Raw genomic sequence first — 22,174 nt, 5'->3', positions numbered from 1 at the left:
CGACGTTGTTGCCAGTGATGTCTGGTGAGGACCTGCCTTACAACAGGCCTACAAGCCCTCAGTCCAGCCTCTCTCACCCTATTGTGGACAGTCTGAGCACTGATGGAGGGATTGTGCATTCCTGGTGTAACTCAGGCAGTTGTTGTTGCCATCCTGTACATGTCCCGCAGGTGTGATGTTCATGTTCATGTTCATCATGTTAAACTCCATGATTGCAACTTGTTACAAACATTGTGACTTGTTACACATTTTTATTCCTGAACGTATTAATGGCTTGTCATAACAAAGGGGTTGAATACTTATTGACTCAAGACATTTCAGCTTTTGATTTCTATTTAATTTGTAAAAAAAACATTAAAAAATGTGTGTAAGCCAATCACACAAAATCTATATTTAATACATTTTCAATTTCAGGCTGTAACACAACAAAATGTGGAAAAATTAATAATTTCTCTCTCAATCTCTTCTCTCAATGCAACATTGGTGTAGTAGTCTAACACAGAGTCTGGTTTCTCTGTAGGCAAAGCCATCCACGCGTTTGGGAACGGGACAGACGTGGGAGTGTGGCAGCCCATGCCTCCGGTGCAGACCACCACCTCCACCACCACTCCTTCCCAGAAGGCTAAGGACCGCTCCCCCAACTCACTGGATGCTGCCACAAACACCAACCATCTCAACACAGGAGATGAGTCCCTCTACCACTTCTGTGGCAGCTTGCAGGTGAGGGCTCAAGCAGCTATGACACACAGCAAGAAGTGATTTCATGCCCCATGGATCTCCTGTCCTGGGGGCCTACGGCCCAGCATCTAATCTTCGGGAACTATTTTAAGATGGTACTGGCTTAATTTAAGCAATATTGATTTAATGAGGTAGAACAAATCTGTAGAGTATTCAGCACATTTGGTTCCTTGAAAATTGGTTCTGAGAACAAAGCCATAAGTTTCCTGACTGGTAAAACGTAACATTTAAAAAAAAAACATTTTGATAACAGAAGTGACCTTTTTGCATGTTGTGGGAACGTTTATTCTTAGGTTGCAGGGAGGTTCTGAGAAAGTTTTACTATGTTTTTAAGCTCTGTTTTGATAACTGAATGGGAAATTGCCTGCCTGCCCATTTATTTTATCGATGCCAATTACATTTGATTGACAAATAAGATATATGCTAACTGTGGATAACAGTCCTTCAAGCTAGTTAGCTCGCAAAGCGATTCACAACTGTAGCCAACAAAATAAGTTGGTCACTCACCCACTCCTCCAATGACTTGACATCCTCCCAGCAGCTAGTTAGCCAGCTAACGTAAGGCTCCGTGTTTTTAGCTTGCTAAATAAATAGCTAGCTACATAAATAGATACGCTAGCCCAGGGGTGTCAAACTCAATCCGCACACAGGCCAAATTGAAAAAACACATTGAATTCCCATGCCAGACATAGTTCATTTTTACAAAAAAAATCTAACTGGCCATTGATTTATTAGAACAAATATGGCCCTTTATAATGTCCACTTATGTACATAGGATGCTGTATATAGTATTTTTACATATTGTGTATTGTAGTTGTAATAGGGCTACATATTTCTCCTCTGCATTGTGATTTGTCACAGGTTTTTTTTTAGTTGGGGGGGTATTCATTGTCAAGCTTTAAAAACCAAAGCCAGACTACAACATTTTAGTAGCCTAGCTAGGACTGTGGCATGTGTCTGTACACTTTCCCTCCGCTGCACGGGACATGGGACACGGGATAGTATCGCAATAGTAGATGACTTAACTGTTGACTCATTCATACTCATTTATGTGTGTCCTAGTTGGTTCACAGGGCTTGTTTGACACATGTGCGCTAGCCTATTAACCACATTATAACTGACTTGAGATCATTGCCCTTTGATTGCATTGACATTCCCGGGCCTTAGTTACAGTCGTCCGTTTTTGTTAAAAATATTGAGTAAATTGAAACTGAAACAGTGCGTGCCGAATGGGTGTTTATGCTGAAGTACTGACATTTCCACAGAAGAACGTTGTTTCTTAACGTTCTCTGAACAATTTGAAAACATTCCCAATGTCAAAACAGTTGGAGAACATTCCAATAACATTAATGAAATAATTAAATGCCAAGAAAAAAAGTTTTTTGTTAAGTTCCTTAAATGTGCGGATCATTTTCCAAAACCAAGCAGCTATCCTACACCATTCCCAGAAAGTTGTGGGAAGGTTGTATGCAAAATAACCACAGGACAACCATACTCTCACCCAACTCTGAGAAACATATGGTTCTAAGAACATTATATGCTAGCTGGGTAGCCCTTTTGAGAACCAATACTGCTTTTTTTCAGCAGAGCCTGCATTAACTTGTAATGGACTAACAGTTGTATCGGAGTCTGAGGCACATATATTGAATTGTTATCCTGGCCTATTAGTGGTATAGCTAGACACTGAGTGGAGTCATTCTCATAGCTATACACTGTCCTTCAGTCAGTCAGCACATCCTGCTACACACTGCAGCTCAAACACTCACTTCAACAGCAGACACACTAGATGTACTCCATCACATACACAGCATACACATACTGTAGCGCCCTGGAGAATCACACATGGCCAGTGTGCAGGCTTCATTCACCTCTGTAAAAAAGGCACAGTGGTGTCACCGACAAGGTGACGTGTGGTCTGATCTAAATGTCACCTACTGCCACCCAGCTCCCATTAACATGGATGACCGCTATCCTGACCGCCAGCCAGCCGACCCCTCGCCTGATGAGGTCCTGCGTTTCCCTGGCTGCTCGGCCTGCACCATTTGATAGGGCATTCATATGCTAATGGTACAGATTAGGATATATTACCCAGATTGATCTGTATGGCAGATAAATAGTATGCAGGCCCAGGGGTGGAGCGGGGGTTATCTCTGCGATGATGTCCTGGCTTAGATGACCTGCTGGAGATGGATCTTACATTTACATCAGGGGACAAAGACTGGTGCTGTATCAGAGCGCACTGTTAGGGTGGTTGATGGTTATTAAGATTAACATCTAAGATTGTACCTTGATCAGTGTGAATGGCTTCAACAAAGCAAACCCAGTTGTATATCAGCAATGTGATGGAACTGACACTAATGTTCAGACTTGGGAAGCTCACAGTATTAGGTCTGTCCAGGGTTCTGTCATAGATACACACATTCTCTAATCAGATGAAAGTGCTCACTTTGCAAGGACACACACATCACACAACACACAAGTGCAGGAGGCAATCATCCTTCCTACACAGATGCGCATGCAAAACTATTGTATGGTTTTAGCAAATGTGTATTTGTCTCACATCACACACACACCACAAACACACACACACACACACACACACACACACACACACACACACACACACACACACACACACACACACACACACACACACACACACACACACACACACACACACACACACACACACACACAACACACACACACTAAGCTGATAATGAGGCTGGTGTATTGGCGAGTTAGTGCTGTTGGCGCTGTGCGCGTGGCGTGTCAAGCTGAAGTTAATGAGAGTGTGTGTTCCTGTATTAGCCCTGTTTGCTCTGTAGCGTGTGTTGAGCAGGAACGGCTGTCGGAGGCAGACAAGCTCTTTCTAATCACACACTCAGGGGACGGGCCTGTCAGAACACTCACTCCTCTCTCCTCTCCTCATCGATTACAAACCCTCTATACTGGCACTGGCAGACAGCTGTAGCACTTGTGCAAAACCAATGACTCAGGACCCCACTAGACTTCTAGCCAAAAGACAACTTTGGAACTTCCCACGTAAGCAGCTTGAAATATGTTTGTTTTTTTGTCTTTCATTTGATATATTTTCGCAAATCAAATTTAGCTCTACTGTGTATTCCTCAAACTGCCAGGAAGTATTTTTTTTATTTTTCTTTGTGACCTTAAGCTTCAAACTGAATTAGAAAGGGTTCTCTTTGTCTTGTATCCGGTGAGAACGATTTGCCTCTCTTTGTGTGGATTGAAAGTGGCGCAGCAGAAATGCCTTTTGTCCCACGTCAGAGATTCAACAAAGTCAGGTGGCTCCCAGCGTATCTCAGCACCAGGAACAATAGCAAGGAGAGTCTGTTGTGTTGCTGCTGAGCCCAGCAGGGCCTGCAGCGCTCCCCAACCTGGGCCTGACAGTTAAGAGCAGCAAAACAGATTATTCACTGTGAACCCCAGAGGGGATTCAGTTTTACTTATGAATAGTTAACTCAAATGAAAATTGCTTAGCTGCCTTTAGACAAGTCTGTATCAACCATATTCAAACAGCATTTCTGTATCAACATCGCCAGTGGGTGAAACTGGGTATAAAGACATATTTTGTAACATCATGGTCAGGTTGTACTTTGGTATTTGGTATTTTATTAGGATCCCCAAAGCAGCAGCTACTCTTCCTAGAGTCCACACAAAACATGAAACATGACATAATACAGAACATGAATAGACAAGAACAGCTCAAGGACAGAACTACATAAATTGTTATAGAAAATGTTTTACTTGGTTATAATCCGGTTGCAGGTTATTGGTATTCAACACCCTACACATACATACGCATGTACTCATAAAGGATACAGGTCTGATTCTCCTCCGCTCCCCATGAAATCCCGTAGATAATGCATGGTGAAGTATGAAACAATAACAGCATGCCCAGTCAAGCTAATTGATGGTTTAGGCCAGCGGGAGAGAAATTAATTGTGCGACAGCTCTGGATTCCATTCAGTGGGCAATGACAAACATCTCTAATTTCCCTCTACTGTGTCCCATCCAACTCCCACTACAGCCAAATCCACACACCCTCGCACTGTCTTCTGCACTCCCACATTACACTGATCAGGACAAGTTATCAGTCTAACTTGAATTGCCAAGTTGGTTGGTCTTAATGTGTTATCTTCACAAAGTACATATTACTCCACATAAACACTTTGTAATTACTCCAGACTCGCTGAATTACTGCATTATCATGCCTGCCCTGTGCCATATTCCCCATGGCTCTAGGGGTAATACTTGCAGTAACAGAAACCGGCCTGGATTTTCATTTATACTGAACAAAAATATAAACACACCATGGAAAGTGTTGGTCCAATGTTTCATGATCTGACATAAAAGATCCCAGAAATGTTCCATATGCACAAAAAGTTAGTGTAATTGAGCATTTCTCCTTTGCCAAGATAATCCTGACAGGTGTGGCACATCAAGAAGCTGATTAAACAGCATGAGCATTACACAGGTGCACCTTGTGCTGGGGACAATAAAAGGTCACTCTACAATGTGCAGTTTTGTCACACAACACAATGCAACAGATGTTCAAGTTTTGGGGGAATTGGCATGCTGACTACAGGAATGTCCACCAGAGCTGTTGCCAGAGAACCTAATGTTAATTTCTCTTCCATAAACCACCTCCAGCTATGTTTTAGAGAATTTGGCAGTACGTCCAACTGGCCTCACAAACGCAGACCACGTGTAACCACGTCAGGCCAGGACCTCCACATCCAGCTTCTTCACCTGCGAGATCGTCTGAGACCAGCCACCCAGACAGCTGATGAAACTGAGGAGTATTTCTGTCTGTAATTAAGCCCTTTTGTGGGGACAAATTACTTCTGATTGGCTAGGCCTGGCTCACCATTGGGTGGGCCTATGCCCTCCTAGGCCCAACCATAGCTGTGCCACTGCCCAGTCATGTGAAATCCATAGATTAGGGCCTAATTTATTCATTTAAATTGACTGATTTCCTTATATGAACTGTAACTCAGTAAAATCGTTGAAATTGTTGCATGTTGCGTTTATAATTTTGTTCAGTATATTCTACTGTCAGACCTACATCCCCACAACACACACACACACAGGAAAACACGCATGCACACACGTTTTTTTCTAGCTCCCACCAAATGGAAAACAGGAAGTATTGTAAAGCATTAGAGTGACTGGCTCACATAGGGGACTGAACGCAATCATCACTTTTGTTTCACTGTTGGCCACAGTGGTTTCCCTTCAAGGTCTTTGTCCACTTGAGGTCCTGCAAATACCAGATGACCGGCCTCATCATACGACATTACCTAGAGCAGCCAAGCTGTTGTTCGAGGCACATTATACTGTATGGCTCAGTTGGTAAAGGATGGCACTTGCAATACCAGGATTGTGGGTTTGATTCCCGGGGCCACCCATACGAAAAATGTATGCACACATGACTAAGTCACTTTGGATAAAAGCTCCTTCTGAATGGCATATATATTTTATATTATTCCAAAGCAACAAATCACTGATGTTGAGCAAGACCCATGGTCCATCACTGTTTACAATCACTTTGACGAGCGCATAAATTCCTACTACACACAGTATGGTGGTTTTGACCATGTTTCTCTTGGTTTTACAGGCACAGAAACTGAAGTCTAACATCTCAATTGATGGGGTGCTTTGCGTGGTAAGTGGAGCGCATAGTTTGATTATCCTAATGAACCTTGTTTGAGAAAGAAATATTAACTTTAAGCCATAACTATCAACTAACAATTCGTCATGACTAAGACCAGGAGGTTTTCCTGACCATATGACCTATCCAGAAAATGTGAGTAGGTCCTACCTAATCAGTTGTGATCTATGTAAAACCATGTATGAACAGTAGTGTAGATTTTCAATTAAGAGGAAAGACTAAGGTAATTACTACTTGGACCCTAACCTCATGACACAGACCCACATAAAGAAGTCAAGGCGACCTCTTCTGCACACATGCCCAAGGTCTTTGTAGTCCTCTGGGCTGAAATGTGAGCATTGCTTATCTAGTGCTCTTCAAAGTTCAGTAAATGTCATTGTACATAATAAAGCTGCATTATTCCATGGAGTGACATTTAAGGAGGCAGTGGCAGGTTCAAACAGCCTGAGAAGACATGGCCCCTTTTCAGCTCTGCAATTCATTAGTGCATCAAAGAGCTTTTCATCTCACCTCCAAAGCAACACATGGATATGACAGAGCCACCCTGGCATTTTAGTTCTTAAAACAAAGTTCTTTTTTTCAACTTTCCAGTCTTGTCTGCCAATTTAATCACACATTGGTGGTGTTATTACGACTTTCTAATTTGGTTTGGATTATGTCACCTTTCTCTCATTGAAAATGTGTATTTGATATAGTGTTTTGCGTGTAGCCCCAAGAGATCATGAATGTGGACACTTTAAATGCAGGTTTTTGATGCAACCAGGGAAATACTGATCGTTATGATTTGTCAAGTTGTTTCAATTCTCTGTCCCTCCCTCCCCAGGACCCACAGATTGACGACCCCGGTATATCCAACTCCATCTCCAGGAATTCAGCCGGGCTGCCGTCATCTCAGGCACACCTATACTCACTGCTGCTCCTGCTGGCCGTGCTGCTACACTGCACCCTGGCAGCGCTCGACCCCGCAGCAGTCTTGTAGCCATGCTGCATTTCAAAAACATGGACAGACTCAATTTGTATAAAGAAGAAATGATATTCTCTGTTCCCAGTACACCTGTTGTATTTTTCTTTCCCTTCTCTCTGATTCCTTTTTTAATTCTAGTTTGAAGAAGCATTACGTTGAAGTGTGCTAAAGTGATCTCAGTGTAACTCAGTTTTGCTCTGTTTTCTCTCGTTTTTGTTTATGAAGGGAAAAGCTTCTATGTCGGTCACTGGGCGATCATGAGAATGCATTGCTACATTCAAATACACAATGGCTGGTGGCTTTTGGGCAGTTCCTGGTACGAGTCCGTCACATGGGATCTATTGTATTAATAATGGTATTGTCATTAAGCAGGCGCTTTTATCCAAGTGAGTTTGTGTGTTGAGGCTGAGGCAAAAATTCCCCATCACTTTGATCGCAATGGTTTACATGAGGTAGGCAGCTTTTTCAATATATCTCTTCTGTGGTGTGCGTGTGTGTTTTGATATGGTGTCTGCCATCCTTTCACATTTGAGAAGAAAGAATTTGAAGATGTGGATGGAGCTATGTTGGCACAGAGCTCAGACAGTATAGATGGCTAGACCACAAAATCTTGGCTTTAGAACCTGGCTAAAGAACCCCATATTCTGTTGGGTGCCACGTTTGTGTCACCAACTCAGCCTGCTGCAGCAAAACACACATATTAAAAGCTCACGTTGACATTGTAGCTCAGGCTCATACACGCATGCAAAAAGCACACGCGCAAAGACCAGTACACACATACAGTACACACTCACACCCACATGTAAAGGCTCCCTAAAATGTACATGGAGCTATTTGATTGAAGGGTTGGGTGATATGGTGATTGTACATGGTGGAATTGGACATTGTTTTGGTCTTTCAAAGTAGTTTGACATATTTTCTCTATACTGGATGAAAGGGAGGAATGGATGTAGTGTTTCTGGTCGACACATTCCTACCTGAATGAGTATGTGAGCGCTGGACTCTTGACTGCTCTTGTAAGCATCGTAAAGAGCTGTGGAGCTCTTGGCAACAGCCGTACAGATGATGACTTTAAGAATTGTATCAGCTCACGAGAGATTGATTCTCATGATCAAAGCTTTGTTGTGTTACACACACTGTAATTACACACAATCATTCAATAGGCTAGCATACATCTGCTCAATGTGTTGTCATATTGCCTTCCCAATAAAACGATCAATCTTATTGGAGCGAAGGCTTATAAATAACGATTGGCATCTGAGTCCCTGAGTCCAGCTGACGCAGAACATGTATGTATATTGTAGCATTTTGTATGTCTCCTGAGAATCGCTGAGAAAGTATCAAACTTGTAACATAATCATATTTAACTCTCAAATGAAATGTGCAAATAAAAAGATACATTTGAAGTAATAATTTGCTCATGTGGACCACCCAACACACAGTCACCTCACACTTACATGTGGCATGTGCAGCAAATTACTTTAGCCTTCGGACATTTTAAAGCATTTATGACATGCTGCTTGGGTTTGTGTGGCTTTTCAAAACATAATATATATTACATGTTATTTACTGGGCATTAAAATTATATATGTATGTACTTGATTGAAACAGTAATTGGACTAGGAATGTCTGATTGTAATCTTCTATTCAGGAGCACCGTGAGCAATCGGATCAGATTCAGATTCCCTATAAAATACATCAAATTAAACAATAGCATTTTTGTTTAACAGCAAGCAATATATTTGCCACAATACGTATAAAGTAACTCATGTAAATTAAGATATAAATGTAGCTCTCCTATTGTTTTTCCTGAGCAAACAAATATTCAACCAATTTTATCAGATTCAGATTCCCTGTAAAATACATCAAATTAAACAATAGCATTTTTGTTTTACAACAAGCTACGTACTTGCCCACAAACATATGAAGGAACTAATGTAAATGAAGATATCAATGTAGCTCTCCTATTGTATTTCCTGAGCAAACAAATATTCTACCACAGTTACATTTATGCTGTTGCCTAAATATATTGTTTTTTTGGTAAATACCCTGTTATTTTTCTGTCTTCTACTATTTTGGCCTTAATTTATTAAACTGCTACAACCTGCACAAGTAAGGAGCATATAGGACCGTACACAGAGGTTAAAGTTCATAATATCGCATGGTTTATAGGAAATGCAATAAAGTATATAGACTATCATTTGATCTATGGGATCCGAGGCAGCTGGGTGGTTTAACACATTGGTATCTGCAGTTAGATTGCTGATATTTCACAGAGACAGAGGATGAATGTGTTGGAATCTGTGTGGGGGGGGATAACGAGCCCACTAAGTGGCAGGTGAAGACATAAAATACCCCATGAGTATTTGTATTCATCTGCATCACATTGGTTGTTTAACTAAATGAAAACGAACTGCAATGTTTATACTGATTGGAAACAAACAATCCCTCAGCTATCCACGTTACTTGTAGCCTTTGAAAATGTACAATCTATTGTATAAAATGATAATTAAAATGTTGACTCATCCAACAATGGGGTTGTTTTTTTTATTCCTTGGGGGGTTATTCTGTGGCCTGTTATAACCCTGTTTTGCTGGCTGTATGAGAGCGAGAGAGAGAGAGAGAGAGAGAGAAGCAAACACAGAGACTTAGAGAGAGGCAAACACAGAGACTGAGAGAGAGAAACATACACAGGCAGCCCAATTCAATTCAGGTATTTCTTTCCACTAATTGGTCTTTTAGCCAATCACATCAGCTCTGAAAAAGATCTAATGCAAAAAGATCTTATGTGATTGGTCAACGCAGCCATAGAGAGTACTGATTCAAGTACGGTGAATCTGTCTGCATAAATAGACATGTGTAGCCATTGTCTGGTACCTGAGAATGAACTGTGTGAGCTGTGGAATCTGGAGCTGTGCTGAAAAGATTGACCGTGTTGACACATAATAGTTTATCTATGACATGCTGAGATGAAGACCGGTTCCAGGTGAGGACATCAGCCTTGGCTTTACCATGTCAGATAAACAGCTCACATGTTCCCAGGACATTTGGGGAAAATGTCTGACAATGTCAAAAGGAAAACATTCTCTTCGTGTCACGAATCAAACATTTTTTATTTATTTCACCTTTACTAAACCAGGTAGGCCAGTTGAGAACAAGTTCTCATTTACAACTGCGACCTGGCCAAGATAAAGTAAAGCAGTGTGACAAAAACAAAAACACAGAGTTACACATAATCAAACGTGCAGTCAATAACACAATAGAAATATCTATGTACAGTCTGTGCACATGTAGAAGAGTAGGGAGGTAAGGCAATAAATAGGTCGTAAAGGCAAAATAATTACAATTTAGCATTACCATTGGAGTGATAGGTGTGCAGTTGATGATGTGCAAATACAGTTACTGGGGTGCAAAAGAGCAAGAGGATAAATAACAATATGGGGATGAAGTAGTTGGTTGTGCTGTTTACAGATTGGCTGTGTACAGGTACACTGATCAGTAAGCTGCTCTGACAGCTGATGTTTAAAGTTAGAGAGGGAGATATAAGAAAGTTCATAAGAAACATAAGAAAGTTCTGAAAGTGTTTGACTGTTCGCTGGCCCTGGACCTAGATTAGGGAACATTCTCAGAACACCTCTGGACAAATTCAAGTCAATCCCACTTGAAATACTCTAGGAACAAAACACGAATCGCAAAAAACAGATAAACTTTAAAAAGTACAATACTGAGAAGGGAGGGTCAATCTCATGCATGCACTTTTCCACAATGGAGCAGGAAATAGTATGTAATGGCTGTATGGCCTTTCTCTGGACACCATACTAGGAGGGGGTTGTTTAGCTGGAATGGGGTAGAAAGACAGCCAACGGGGTTGACCTTTCAAATCCCACAGATTAGGGAATGCTTCACAATTATTACATCACATGTTGTTACATTGTTTTTTTCTGAAATCAACTCAAAATGTCACTGGTGTGGTTGTTTCAACAGTATACCAGCTGGTACTCCATGTAAGTATGTTTCTGGCAGGCATTTTATTAATGGACAGAAATAATGAATCTGAGACAATATGTTAGAACATGTTATACAGACTTTGACAGAATGCAGCAGCAGCTGTGACAAACACATTGAAATGGGACTGTCTGAGTGATGTTGAAAGGATGCACTGATGATGTTCATGCTGGTTTGGTGGAGAGAATCAGCTCTTACAATTAAGTTCAAGTGCTTGGTTGATATGTGGCTTTTATATTCATCCAGTCCTCTTACAGAAGACAAAACAACATACCCTAATCTCTAGTGGACAGACGCACGTAACATTGATCGAGCACCTGAAGCGATTTTGCACGATTTTGATTCTGGATTTCTGAGAATAATATGTATAAGCTGAGGTTGAATGGAATGTGTTCCAAAAAAGAACACCAATGTTATGTAACTAGGGCTCCCATCACGCACAATATTTCCAATCAAATCCTGTAAAAGAGAAAAGATGGAAATGGCATGGGCTAAAGGAGGATAATGCCCTTTCAGACAAACAGAAAATGTTTTATTAATGTCAAACAAATGCAATGCACAACCTTGAAATTAAAGCCCTCCAGCAAAAAGGGGAACTGTAAAAGAAAGATATTGAACATTAGTTCCCCTAAATGTAGGGAATAACATTTTTGATAGCGAGAGTAAAACTGCATTTCACATTGAAGATGTGCTTATTAAGAAGTTCTAAAGACTAGTCTGTTGACTCGAGCCTCTGCCGAAATGGAAAGAGACTTCCGCTTTTGGATGTTAATAATGTGACACTCCATCATAACTCCTCCTCCACATTTACTGGATTGGTTGAACAGTGCAGAAGAGAACCTCCCCTGACAGTTTTTTCTTCTTCTTGTGAAGACCAGTATGTAGGGGATCTAGCTTTAGGCGTTTTGTTTACGTCTGCTACGTTAGGTAATTGACCTAACCTTGAGGAGGCTTCATTACATATTATTGACCTCAAGGAACCTTGGTTAGGGAGACGACCGTTAACTGCACTTCGAGAAAACAGTGGACTATAAACTGAAGTACTTGAAAACATTTTTTCAGGCAATAATCAAGGCTTAGATAGACGAACAAAATAATATTGTATAACACTGGTCTAAGGAGGAGCTTGGTGAACTAGATGAGCTGGCTTCTCAAAGAAGTCCTATTGAAACAAACATTGTATGAAGGGAAAGGGGGATACCTAGTGAGTTGTACAACTGAATGCATTCAACTGAAACATGTCTTCTGCATTTAACCCAACCCCTCTGAAGCTGGCCTTGCATAGAACATGTCTATTCTAAAAAAGTGCTGGTATTATATTTAGTCTGTGAAAAAGTAAAGGGGAAACAGGTTTTAAGCATCGTCGTCAGATGATTATTCATATCCAAAAATGTACAGTCTGCAAGTAATTTCTGAAGCTTCTTAAAAAGATGTAAAAACTGAAAAGATGTAAACATTTCAAGCCACTTTCCACGGGCATCAGTTCACATCTATTAATAAACATGTCACATTGGGGTTGCTGTAAAGTGCCTTCAGAAAGTACACTACATGACCAAAAGCAGGAGGAAACCTGCTCATCCAACATCTCATTCCAAAATCATGTGCATTCATATGGAGATGGTCCAGCCATTGCTGCTATAACAGCCTCCACTTTTTTGGGAAGGCTTTCCACTAGATGTTGGAACATTACTGCGGTGTCTTGCTTCAAATTAGCCACAAGAGCACTGATGTTGGGCGATTGGGCCTGGCTCGCAGTCGGCGTTCCAATTCATCCCAAAGGTGTTCGATGGGGTTGAGGTCAGGGCTCTGTGCAGGCCAGTCAAGTTCTTCCACACCGATCTCAATAACCCATTTCTGTATGGACATCGCTTTTTGCTCGGGGGCATGGTCATGCTGAAACAGGAAGGGGCCTTCCCCAAACTGTTGCCACAAAGTTAGATGCCCAGAATCGTCTAGAATGTCATTGAATGCTGTAGCGTTAAGATTTGCCTTCACTGGAACTAAGGGGCGTAGCCCGAACCATGAAAAACAGCCGCAGACCATTATTCCTCCTCCACAATACTTTATAGTTGGTAATATGCATTGAGGCAGGTAGCGTTCTCCTGGCATCTGCCAAACCCAGATTCATCCGTCGGACTGCCAGATGGTGAAGCGTGATTCATTACTCCAGAGAACGTGTTTCCAGCCGAAGCTTGGCATTGTGCATGGTGATATTAGGCTTGTGTGCAGCTCCTCGGCCATGGAAACCCATTTCATGTAGCTTCCAATAAACAATTATTGTGCTGACATTGCTTCCAGAGGCAGTGTGGAACTCGGTAGTGAGTGTTGCAACCGAGGACAAATAATATTTTCGCAAAACACGTGATTCAGCACTCAGCGGTCCTGTGAGTTCTGTGAGTTCTGTGTTCTGTGAGCTTGTGTGGCCTACCACTTCACGGCTGAGCCGTTGTTGCTACTAGACGTTTCCACCTCACAATAACAGCACTTACATTTGACCGGGACAGCTCGAGCAGAGAAGAAAATTGACGAACTGACTTGTTGGAAACGTGTCATCCTATGAAGATGCCACTTTGAAAGTCACTGAGATCTTCAGTAAGGCCATATTACTGCGAACGGCTATGTGCTCAATTTTATACACATATCCTGTTTGCAATAAGAGACTAAAGTAAAACATCCAAATGTGTCAAAGAAATTAACTTTATGCCATGAATATAAATGGTTATGTTTGGGGCAAATCCAACCCAACACATCACTGAGTCCCACTTTATATGTTCAAGCATGGTTGTGGCTGCATCATGTTATGGGTACGCTTGTCATCTCAAGGACTAAGAAGTTTTTTTTGTTGATAAAAAAGAAACGGAATAGAACTAAACATAAGCAATTCCCATAGGAAAAGCTGGTTCAGTTTGCTTTCCAAAAGACGCTTCAAGACAAGTCCATCTTTCAGCAGAACAATAACCGAACACACAAGGCCAAATGCACACTGGAGTTGCTTACCAAGATGACATTGAATGTTCCAGAGTAGCCTAGCAACAGTTTTGCCTTAAATTGGCTTGACAAATCTATGGCAAGACTTGAAAATGGCTGTCTAGAAATGATCAACAATCAACTTGACAAAGCTTGAAGAATTTAAAAAAGAATCATGTGTAAATATTTTACAATCCAGGTTTGCAAAGCTCTTAGAGACTTACCCAGAAAGACTCACAGTTATAATCGCTGCCAAAGGTGATTTTAACATTGACACAGCAGTGTGAATACTTATGTAAATGAGATATTTATGTATTTAATGTTCAATACACTTGCAAACATTTCTAAAAACATGTTTTCACTTTGTCATTATGGGGTATTGCGTGATGGGTGAGAGAAAAAAAAACGATTTAATCCAATTTAATCAGGTTGTAACACAACAAAATGTGTAATAAGTCAATGGGTATGAATACTTTCTGAAGGCACTCTAGCTCACTGAAAACCCCCATGGGCAGTTTATGTCATTTGGACAAATGGTTTATGAATACTAATAAATGTTTAAGCTATAATTATTCCACTGTTTTATAATCCCTATGTAATTATGAGGCTAGTTTAGAATTGTACTGTATGCCCCTTCAAATTATGATATTGTAAAGATATACGGATCTAAATGATCGTGGGTCACAAATTAACTTGTAATTCCACATTAATGCATGGTAGGTCGTATGAGAAAATGTAGAACTAATTGACTCAGATTAAACCCGTTCCGATGGCATGAACCAGTGACACTACTCACTGGCAGTCTTGTATCAGGAAAGTTGTGACATAGAAGTCTCCCTCCCACACAGGCCAAAGAGCCATACTTTCCCATCATTTTTACCATCTTTTCTATCTCATCAGATACTAATTTCTGTCACTACAGTTACTTTTTCCCCCTTTCTCTTTGTTCTTGGTCCGATGTGAGGAGAAGGCCTCCTTTTGTTGTGGTGAAGAGCACTATTGACAGTGGTCAGGGTTGGATGATAGAAGAACCATTCTTCTCAAGCTTCGGAGCTGTGGGTGTAAGGGTCCAGGGGGCAACCATGTGCTTTGTAACACGGCCGGCCCTGCACAGTCATTTACCATAAGAAGTGGAAATTACCCAACGCAATTGGAACATAATACCATAAAGATTGAGGTCTGGAAGTGGCATCAATCATGTGAATGCGGGTCGGTTGACCCTGACCCTGAGGTGACTGTGGCCAGCTGGTCAGGGTCCATTAAGAGGGAGAATGTGATGGGGGGAATGAAATGGTGTGAATGAGCGAGTACACTAGGAGATGCTACAGTTGCAGACACACTTCAAACATAATGGTTGCTAAGGGTGGCATACTGTATGTCAAAGCTACAGCACATTCACAGTAGAAATGCATATGTGTGTGTGACTTTCTCAATAAATGGTCAGCTGGAATAGACAACAAAAAAATGGCTGGTCTAATCAGTGCCCTCTGAGAAACAGAGAGTGCGTTTAAGCAAATATTGTCTATTATATTGACAAGATATTCAAGTGACCGCTTTAACAATGGAAATACATGTCCTCAAAGGGACCATTCTAGCCAATGAGATGGCAGATACGCTTCTGAACAACAGGGCATAGAGATAGATAGAGGGCTCATCATGGGCATCTGCATTTTAAAGTAGTCAATTCTCTTCTTCTTCATTGGCTGATTGCTCCCAACTCATAGGAATCCCCACCCAGTTGACTACTTTAAAAAGGTGGAAGCCATCAATGGCAATGTCCATGCCAAAACTTATATCCATGATGAGTCCTCTATCTATCTCTATACAACAGGCTCCGATATAGAAGTTGCCGAAATACTACATGTCCACATATCAGTGTATTCGTAACAAGTCAACCATTACGAAACTTCAGGTAGTAAATTAGCAATTGCATTTTGACGTCCATACATAAATTCCTCACTTTGTGGGCTTATTTTCGTGAACAGATTTTGTGCGGAGTAAAACCTCTCGCTTCACCTCTTCCTCTCCGGCTTATGATAAAAAGCAATGTAGACAAATACTGTGCCATCTGATTGGTTGAAGGTGATTCAATTGTTGACAAGTAAGTTTTGAAGAAGGCCCCTCAATACAGAGGTAGGCTCAAACTGCAAGGAGGAATGCCAGACTGATACGTGAAGTGAAATAGAGTGGTGAATGTAGCGATCAGGATTTATCAAACATATTGGTCAAATCAGATGCACACTATTCCTGATGCAGTGAAAAGAATAATAACATCTAAAAATGTAAAATATAAGAAAGCTTTATGCTACATCTTTTTGGAGTGCAGACCCATCACACCTTTTTAATTATCTGAATTCACCGGTTTAATGCACCAAACAAACTCCCGGGAGAGCCAGATGGTCCCCTTTTGATTAGTACATGTCCTCTTAATCAGAAATGACCGTTAAATGTCAAGCGCTGTATAACGCACAATCAGATTGAATCCCAGCCTAGGTCTCTTTGGCCTTTTACTGTAAGAGCGGGACAGGAGACTCTGCAGTCTGCTTCTATTGATTGAATTGTTAGCATGGAGTTAACTCCAATACAGACAGTCTTTTATCTTGAGAAAACCAGTTGTATTTAAAATGGCAGGAAAGTGCACCACTTATCTCTCTTTACTAATGGCGAAGACAGCATGAGTATTGACAGTATGCAGCCCTTTCATGTATCATTGGTGGACTGTTAAGTTTGAACCTAGGGGAATTCTTTAAAGATCTACACTCCCCATGCCCTATGAAAATGTCTTCACAATTCTCTGATTACTCAAGTATACAAACATTAGAGATTCAATGAAAATGTTTGAGGAAATATAAGGGGTCTATTCAATCTGTATTGTGAAAGTTCCAAATCACAGCGTGATTTAACATTAAAGGCAATGTTCCCGTGTTAGTGGGGACTGTATTTACGGTAAACGTTGTATACAGTGACTACGGAAAGTATTCAGACCCCTTGACTTTTTCCACATTTAAGTTACAGCCTTATTCTAAAATTGATTAAACAAATACAAATTGTCAGCAATCTACACACAATACCCCATAATGAAAAAGCAAAAACAGGTTTATATATATATATATATACACACACACACACACATATAAAAAAGTAAAACATGTATTTACATAAGCATTCAGACCCTTTGCTATGAGACTCGAAATTGAGCTCAGTTGCATCCTATATCCCATTGATCATCCTTGAGATGCTTCTACAACTTGATTGCAGTCCACCTGTGGTAAATTCAATTGATTGGACATGATTTGTAAAGGCACCCACCTGTCTATATAAGGCCCCACAGTTGACAGTGCATGTCAGAGCAAAAACCAAGGAATTGTCCCCAGAGCTCCAATACTCTTCCTAGAGCTGGCCACCCGACCAAATTAAGCAATCGGGGAAGAAGGGCGTTGGTAGGGTGATGACCAAGAACCTGATGGAGTTCCTCTGTGGAGATGGGAGAAACTTCCAGAAGGACAACCATCTCTGCAGCACTCCACCAATCCGCCTTTACGGTAACGTGGCCAGACAGAATCCACTCCTCAGTAAAAGGCTCATGACAGCACACTTGGAGTTTGCCAAAAGGAACCTAAAGACTCTCAGACCATGAGAAACAAGAATCTCTGGTCTGATGAAACCAAGATTGAACTATTTTGCCTGAATGCCAAGCATCACGTCTGGAAGAAACCTGGCACCATCCCTACGGTGAAGCATGGTGGTGGCAACATCATGCTGGGGCGATGTTTTTCAGAGGCGAGGACTGGGAGACCTGTCAGGATTGAGGCAAAGATGAATGGAGAAAAGTATAGAGAGATCCTTAATGAAAACCTGCTCCTGAGCACTCAGGACATCAGACTGGGGCGAAGGTTCCAACAGGACAACGACCCTAAGCACACAGCCAAGACAACGCAGGAGTGGTTTCGGGACAAGTCTCTGAATGTCCTTGAGTGGCCCAGCCAGAGCCCGGACTTGAACCCGATCGAACATCTCTGGAGAGACCTAAAAATAGCTGTGCAGCAACACTCCACATTCAACCTGACAGAGCTTGAGAGGATCTAGAGCTTCCACAAAGTACTGAGTAAAGGGTCTGAATACTTATGTAAATGTCAATATTTCAGGTATTTTTTGGGGTTATTTTTGTTAACAAATAACAAATATTCAAAATTGCTTTGTCATTATGGAGTATTGTGTGTAGATTGATGAGAGAAAAAAAACATTTGAATCAATTTTAGAATAAAGGCTGTAACCTAACAAAATGTGAAAAAAGTAAAGGGGCCTGAATACTTTCCGAAGGCACTGTATGTCGGCTCAACTTTAACGAACTTTACATTTCTATTGCGCAATATGCAACGCAGATTGAATAGAGCCCCTAGTCTTGAAAGTGTCATAAGTCGCGTAAGACACATTACATATCAAAATCAACACACATTCTATATCTGAGCGATCAAACCAAGACATCCTTTTGGCGGATCTTTCAAGGTGTCCGATGTCAGTATCTTTAAGTACTCTCTGCTTGTAAGCCAATCAAATTGACATCCGGTGCAACAAATCAATAAAGCTTGAGAATTGAGAGACAAAAAAATACAAAAGGAGGCATGTTTTAATCACAGTATGAAGAAGCATCAAAATGTTTAATTGTAACTTTACATAATATGCCCATAATGAACAAAATAATGAGGTGAGCTGCTCTTCATTCATACAAATTTCAACAGATCTGTGTAAAATACATTACATGTAGTTCACCTGACCGGAAAACATCAGATTTATCACATTTCTACATTTCGTATGTACATTTAAAAGTGTGATAATTTATTAGGGTTTGTTTACAATGATTTACAAGACAAAGCGTGACACAGAACATAGGATGCTTCGGATAGAAGTGTAAACACAACAAACTTCAAAGTCATACAGAGAAAACAAACAGCCCAAATGCCAAAAATATGCATGCATGCTTCCTCCCTCCCTTCCTTGAAGAAATCCCAGGTAGAGAGTAGGAAAGGAAACATATGTGACATTTTGGAACTGAGAATGGTATTGGCTGAATAGAGTTGCAGGATCCAAGCTGAGTTAGTGTGTTACACAAATTAATCGACCTGGATATGGAGGTTAAATTAATCATTTGGTTTTTGTCCTATTAACATACTGTACAAGAAAATATTAGAGCTACAATTGGTTGTTATTTGTTTTATGACTGTATGCCCTTGTCATTCCCTTAGAAACACAATCATACACAATCACAATGAAATATGGCAAAAAAAAAGGAGTAGCAACTAAGATATGATTTTGTGCTCTAAATCTATACTTAAATAAATCAAGGAGTCTTGATATGTATAAAGTATATGTGTTGACGGATACTGAGAAATATGTTGAAACATCTTGACATACGGTCAGGTCCAAAATGATTGCCACCCTTGATAAAGATGAGCAGAAAATACAAATACTGAGCTATATTTTACGCAAAGAAACATTTCTACTTCTATTATTTTACACTAATACAATTGCTCAGGCAAAGAGATTTAGTTTAACGAGTATATACCAAATCTACCACTAGTGTGCGTGGCCACAGCTCTATTTTTTCATATATATATATATATATATATGAAAAATTTGAAAAAATAGAGCTGTGGCCACGCACACCAGTGGTAGATTTGGCGTTGAAAGAAGGATGCATACGCAGAAAATAACCCCATACCCACTGTAAAATAAGGTGGATTTTTTATGTTATGGGGCTATTTTGCTTCCACTGGTCCTCGGACCCTTATTAAGTATGGCATAATAAACTTTACCTAGTACCAGGACATTTTAGCCAAAAACCTGGCTGCCTCTGACATGAAGATGAAACTTGGCTCGAAGTGGGTCTTCCAGCAAGACAATAACCCGAAGTAAACATCAAATTCCACAAAGAAATGGTTAATTGACCACAAAATTAAAATTTAGCAATGGTCATTTGTCTCAGGAAATCTGTGGTCGAACACCTGTGGTTTGAATTGAAAAGGGCAGCAGATCAGAATCTTTCCAGATCCTTTATGGAGGAATGGTCTAAAATACCTCCCAATGTATTCTTCAATCTCATATTATCCTTGCAAGGTGAAGTATTGTGTGTATTCCCGCTGGGACTACCCATATGAAAATGTATGCACACACGACTAAGTAACTTTGGCATATATTATTTTGATTATTATTATAATAGGTATTAAAAGGTATTCAAAACAGGGGTGCCAATAATTTTGACCCTATCTTTTTGAGAATGTTTTTCATTACTTAAACTCTTTCTATGAGCATTTGTATTAGTATAAAATCATATAATTTTCCTTTATTTTATATATACATACAATATAGCTCAGTATTATGTATTATTCATTTTATGCAGTATTTTTTTGCTCATCTTTATCAAGGGTGTTAATAATTTTGGACCTGACTGTATATGACACATGGAGAGGACATGCATTTAAATGCCATTCTAAATGTTATGCCATTGCTCTTTGACAATGAAGTTAAACATTACAAACACAGGCATGTTTCAATACTGATACCAGTTTTCCTTTTTTTCCCGCTGTTCTTTGCATCCGACTTCTTCATTAGGCCATGACATGCTGTACTGCTGGTAGGCTAAGTCATGGGAGGAATCCTCAGCGTGAGGTGACCATATAGTCAAGTCACAAGCTATCCTATCTAGACCCATACGCTGCTCTGTTCATCTAGCCTGGATTGAACTTGGGCAGACCATACATTAAAATAAAACATAAAAGAGCTTTTATCTTTGTATCAAAATGAGCACACATCTCACCAGCAAGAGGCCCTTGGCATTGTTCTTTCAGACTCATGTCACATGACATTCAAACTTCCAGTGGCGACCTGCTCTTCCTGAACTCTTAAGGAGATGTGTTCACAGGGAGGAAGTGCAGACTACAAACTTCCTGGCAGAGAGCCAATGGGATGTCCAGAACCCTCCAGCTGGGCTGGGCAGAGATCCAACCAGAGAGCAGACAGGTCACTCTTGGAAAAAAACAAACATTACAGGGCGTGGGGATGAGACACACTTTGCTTGCTGACACTCACCATCTCAATAAAGGGATTCTGTTATCACCAGGTTCACTTCAGCACGCCGTGTTGTTGAAAGACTGATAAAAATAGAGCAAGAAGTCATCAGAAAACAGAAGCGTTCGCGGTCCTTTCAGGTGCATTCAGGCTCCCCTTTTGGTCAGGCGGTTCAAACACAGGTCCCCTGATGTGTTACTGCGTGCAGTTTGCGGTTCTTCAGGCCATGATACTTATCTTTGAAGTCTCCAGGTTTCTGCTGCGAGGTGTCAATCAGGGCACTGGCGATGGCAATGCCTACAGGGAGAAACACATGGGGAGGGAGAAAGGGAAAGGGAGGAGGGAGAGAGACAGAAGAAGGGAGGTGAGCTTCAAAGAAGACACTCTGCAGTGTGGCAAAGTAAAACACAGCAGACAGTAATTAGCTCGCTGTCTCCCGCCCGCTTAAACCCTTTCCCAACTCCCAGAAACGCTTCCCCAACTCCTGCCCAAGCCCTCACATATCAGAGTTCAGCAGGAGACGAGGGACTACATGTCACTGAAGCATAGCTCTATAACTCTCTAGGCTGCTATGGGCTGTTCTTTTTCTCAAAACAACAATCTGATGGTCTGCTATTTTCTCCACAGTGCAACAAAAAAAAGTGGAGAACACAATGACACCAGATGCTTACTGTAGTTAATATGGATTTTCAGTATGGCTTGCCCTCTGTCCAGCGGTAGGCTTGACTCATTAGGACAGG

The 22,174-nt window shown here is 40.9% G+C and overlaps 2 protein-coding genes across 5 annotated transcripts in view; one reads left to right on the top strand and one right to left on the bottom strand.

Moving 5' to 3' along the window:
* LOC118399510 (GDNF family receptor alpha-1-like) overlaps nucleotides 1-9,706 on the top strand; it is a 131,329-nt gene extending 121,623 nt beyond the window's left edge. For all 3 annotated transcript variants that reach the window (XM_052475420.1, XM_052475413.1, XM_052475422.1), the window contains 3 exons: nucleotides 521-720; nucleotides 6,380-6,427; nucleotides 7,257-9,706. In XM_052475420.1, coding sequence (XP_052331380.1) covers nucleotides 521-720; nucleotides 6,380-6,427; nucleotides 7,257-7,412 — 404 coding nt within the window. In that variant the 3' untranslated portion in view covers nucleotides 7,413-9,706. The remainder of the gene's footprint in view (nucleotides 1-520; nucleotides 721-6,379; nucleotides 6,428-7,256) is intronic.
* Nucleotides 9,707-19,528: 9,822 nt separating this feature from the next.
* Nucleotides 19,529-22,174, bottom strand: part of LOC118399482 (attractin-like protein 1) — a 340,601-nt gene continuing 337,955 nt past the window's right edge. For both annotated transcript variants that reach the window (XM_035795604.2, XM_035795612.2), the window contains one exon: nucleotides 19,529-21,731. In XM_035795604.2, the coding sequence (XP_035651497.1) occupies nucleotides 21,607-21,731 (125 nt within the window). In that variant the 3' untranslated portion in view covers nucleotides 19,529-21,606. The remainder of the gene's footprint in view (nucleotides 21,732-22,174) is intronic.

Source organism: Oncorhynchus keta, chromosome 2 (genome assembly GCF_023373465.1).
Source record: "Oncorhynchus keta strain PuntledgeMale-10-30-2019 chromosome 2, Oket_V2, whole genome shotgun sequence".
Classification (NCBI taxonomy): Eukaryota; Metazoa; Chordata; class Actinopteri; order Salmoniformes; family Salmonidae; genus Oncorhynchus; species Oncorhynchus keta.
The sequence above is the reverse complement of the archived record's forward strand: the minus strand, read 5'-3'. Positions and strand labels throughout refer to the sequence as shown.